This window comes from Octopus sinensis, linkage group LG7 (assembly GCF_006345805.1).
Source record: "Octopus sinensis linkage group LG7, ASM634580v1, whole genome shotgun sequence".
Lineage (NCBI taxonomy): Eukaryota > Metazoa > Mollusca > Cephalopoda > Octopoda > Octopodidae > Octopus > Octopus sinensis.
In genome coordinates, this window is record NC_043003.1 from 39,052,488 (window position 1) to 39,054,987 (window position 2,500).

A 2,500-nucleotide genomic window follows, 5' to 3' on the forward strand; every position below is an offset into this window, starting at 1 on the left:
ACCGTGGAATACTAAGTAAATATGGATAACAAAGGACTCACAGCTACATTTCTATGGGCAATTTCATTTTGCATAATAGATTGAATTTGTCTTTCTGTACTAAAGTAACAGATGAAATCAAAACTAGAACTATACGTTTATTCTCGTTTATTATTGATTCATCGATTCATTCATCATTGATCCGGGATAATACGGTACGCTCAGTTGTGAACAGTGCTGTGCTAATCACGAATTAAATCATAATAATATAAGTCGGTGATCAGTTAAAGATTTTGCTTGGATCACAAAAGTCCGCCTGAATGTTCAGTTATTCATAATGCTCAACTATCCACCATGCATTGATTATCGCTCGTGTTTACATAACTGTGCTGCGAGTTTGTATATTTTCTGTATCGATTTACGTACTGGTACTCATCAATATACGACCAGTGAACAGAAAAAACAAATTTCACAACACCATATATTTTGGGGATGAAACATCCCCAATTAACGAAGATAGATGTACTGGGTTAGATTTATTCCACTATTCTTCCCACCTTTTTACTAATGTAAGAATTTTCATTGTTTTGCAGGAGCGTAAAGACCTTCCAGAATATAATGCAAACCACTATCTGCAGCTTTTTAATAGTGCGGCAGATGAACAGGTAAATATTACTATAATTAGTTTGTATTGTGTAACACACTTGTAGTTGAATAATAAACGGATAGTAAAAGTGCAAACAACAATGGGTAGTGAGCGTGAATGTGAATAACAGTGAATGGTAGCTTTAAACTGATAATATCTCATGTAAACTTGACTATAACTGTGTATGAAATATCAAATATCAAAGGCAGGCTGTGGTGAATAAAATCATTTTGCAACCGCATGATTTTGAGTTAAGTTTCACTGCGTGGCGGATTAGTAAAGTGTCTTTTACTATAATCCCAGGTCGACCAATGCCTTGTAAGTGAATTTAGGGGGAGGAAAGGGTGTGTAAGTCCGTCGTATATATATATATGTGTGTGTGTGTGTGTTGTGTGTGTGTATTATCCGAAGTGTACTGTATTATATATCCATTACCACCGATCTTACCAATCGGTTTCGCGCTAGGGATTCAACGGAGTGTAAGGTAACAAGCTGATTATGTAACCCTGCGCTCATCAGAGGGAGCCGTTATGGAATGAAATATGGCGACTGCACTCTGTTGTTGGAGGTGAAGACACATCCGGTTTGTGGTTGCTGTCAAAAAAGATGATTAAACGAAACGATTGAGTTAAGAGTTACGCCCCTTGGTAGCAAAACATCGCTAGTGGAGTGGTTGTGTTAAAATCGGTAAGATTTTCCATATCTTTGTATGTGTGTGTGTGTGTGTTCGTGCGTGTGTATGTGCGTGTGTGTTTGCTTGTGTTTGTCCGCTACCATCGCTTGACAACTGGCAGTGGTTTGTTTTCCTCCATGTAACATAACGGTTCAGCAAAAGACTGATAGAATAAGTACTAGATTCAAAAAATATACACTGTGGTCGATTTGTGCTTCAACATGGCTGTAATTCAATGACTGGAACAAGTAAAAGATGAAACAAATACAGTGGTTCTCAAACTGACAGACACAAGCTTCTGCCCCATCAAAAACAGTAGTGAAATTTTTGGCACTTCCTCCCTTCTTTATTTACGAAAAGTCTGAAGATTTTACATCCATATAATTTTTCGATTACTATGGTATTGGAAAAGAATAAAATGTTTAAAGTCATCTTAAGCTTATTTAAATATGGCTATTTGTCCACTTTTCAATCCTCTCAGTCCTGTACCCAGAGGTGCGGTCATGTCTGCATCAACGTCGTTATAGGCCCTACCGCTGAGACTTAAAATATTTATTTATTGATAACAAGCTATGGCATACATAAATCTGTATTGATTAGCATTGGGCTCCTTGACACGTATGGTAAATGCTCAATGTACCCATAGTTCAACACGGCACTGAGTTGTTTCCCACCTCTTTGAGAAACGCCGAGAGTTTATACATTACTATTTACGTAGTTATCATTCAACACTTTAATCCCTATTTTCTGTTATTCTTGTTATTTCTTTGATGTCTCCGAATATATTTCACTAAAGTGCATTGACAAAGTCTGTTGTGTTGTTCATACCAGACTTTATGTTTGTTACCTGCATCTCATTAGAACATCGGACAAACTGCCAAGCACGAGGTATTTGTTCCTTTTTTAAATCAAATTTCTGAGTTCAAATGCTACCAAGGTCAACTTTATCTTTCGCCCTTTCCTAGTTGACAAAATAAATACGAGCTGAGTCCTGGGGTCGATGTACGCAAGCCACTACGTTCCGAGTTCAAATTCCGTCAAGGTTGCCATTACTTTTCATCTTTTCGGGGTCGATAAAATTAGTACCAGTTTAACACTGGGGTCAGCTCATCCCATCCTCTCAATTTGCTGCCCTTGTGGCAAAATTTGAAACCATTATTATTATTATTATTATTATTATTATTATTATTATTACTACTACT

General features: G+C 37.0%; 1 protein-coding gene across 1 annotated transcript in view; it reads left to right on the top strand.

Annotated features, from left to right (window-relative positions):
• LOC115214113 (lysosomal alpha-mannosidase) overlaps nucleotides 1-2,500 on the top strand; it is a 153,818-nt gene that overhangs the window by 85,120 nt on the left and 66,198 nt on the right. Inside the window, exon 7 of the mRNA XM_029783172.2 lies at nucleotides 573-644. Coding sequence (XP_029639032.1) covers nucleotides 573-644 — 72 coding nt within the window. The remainder of the gene's footprint in view (nucleotides 1-572; nucleotides 645-2,500) is intronic.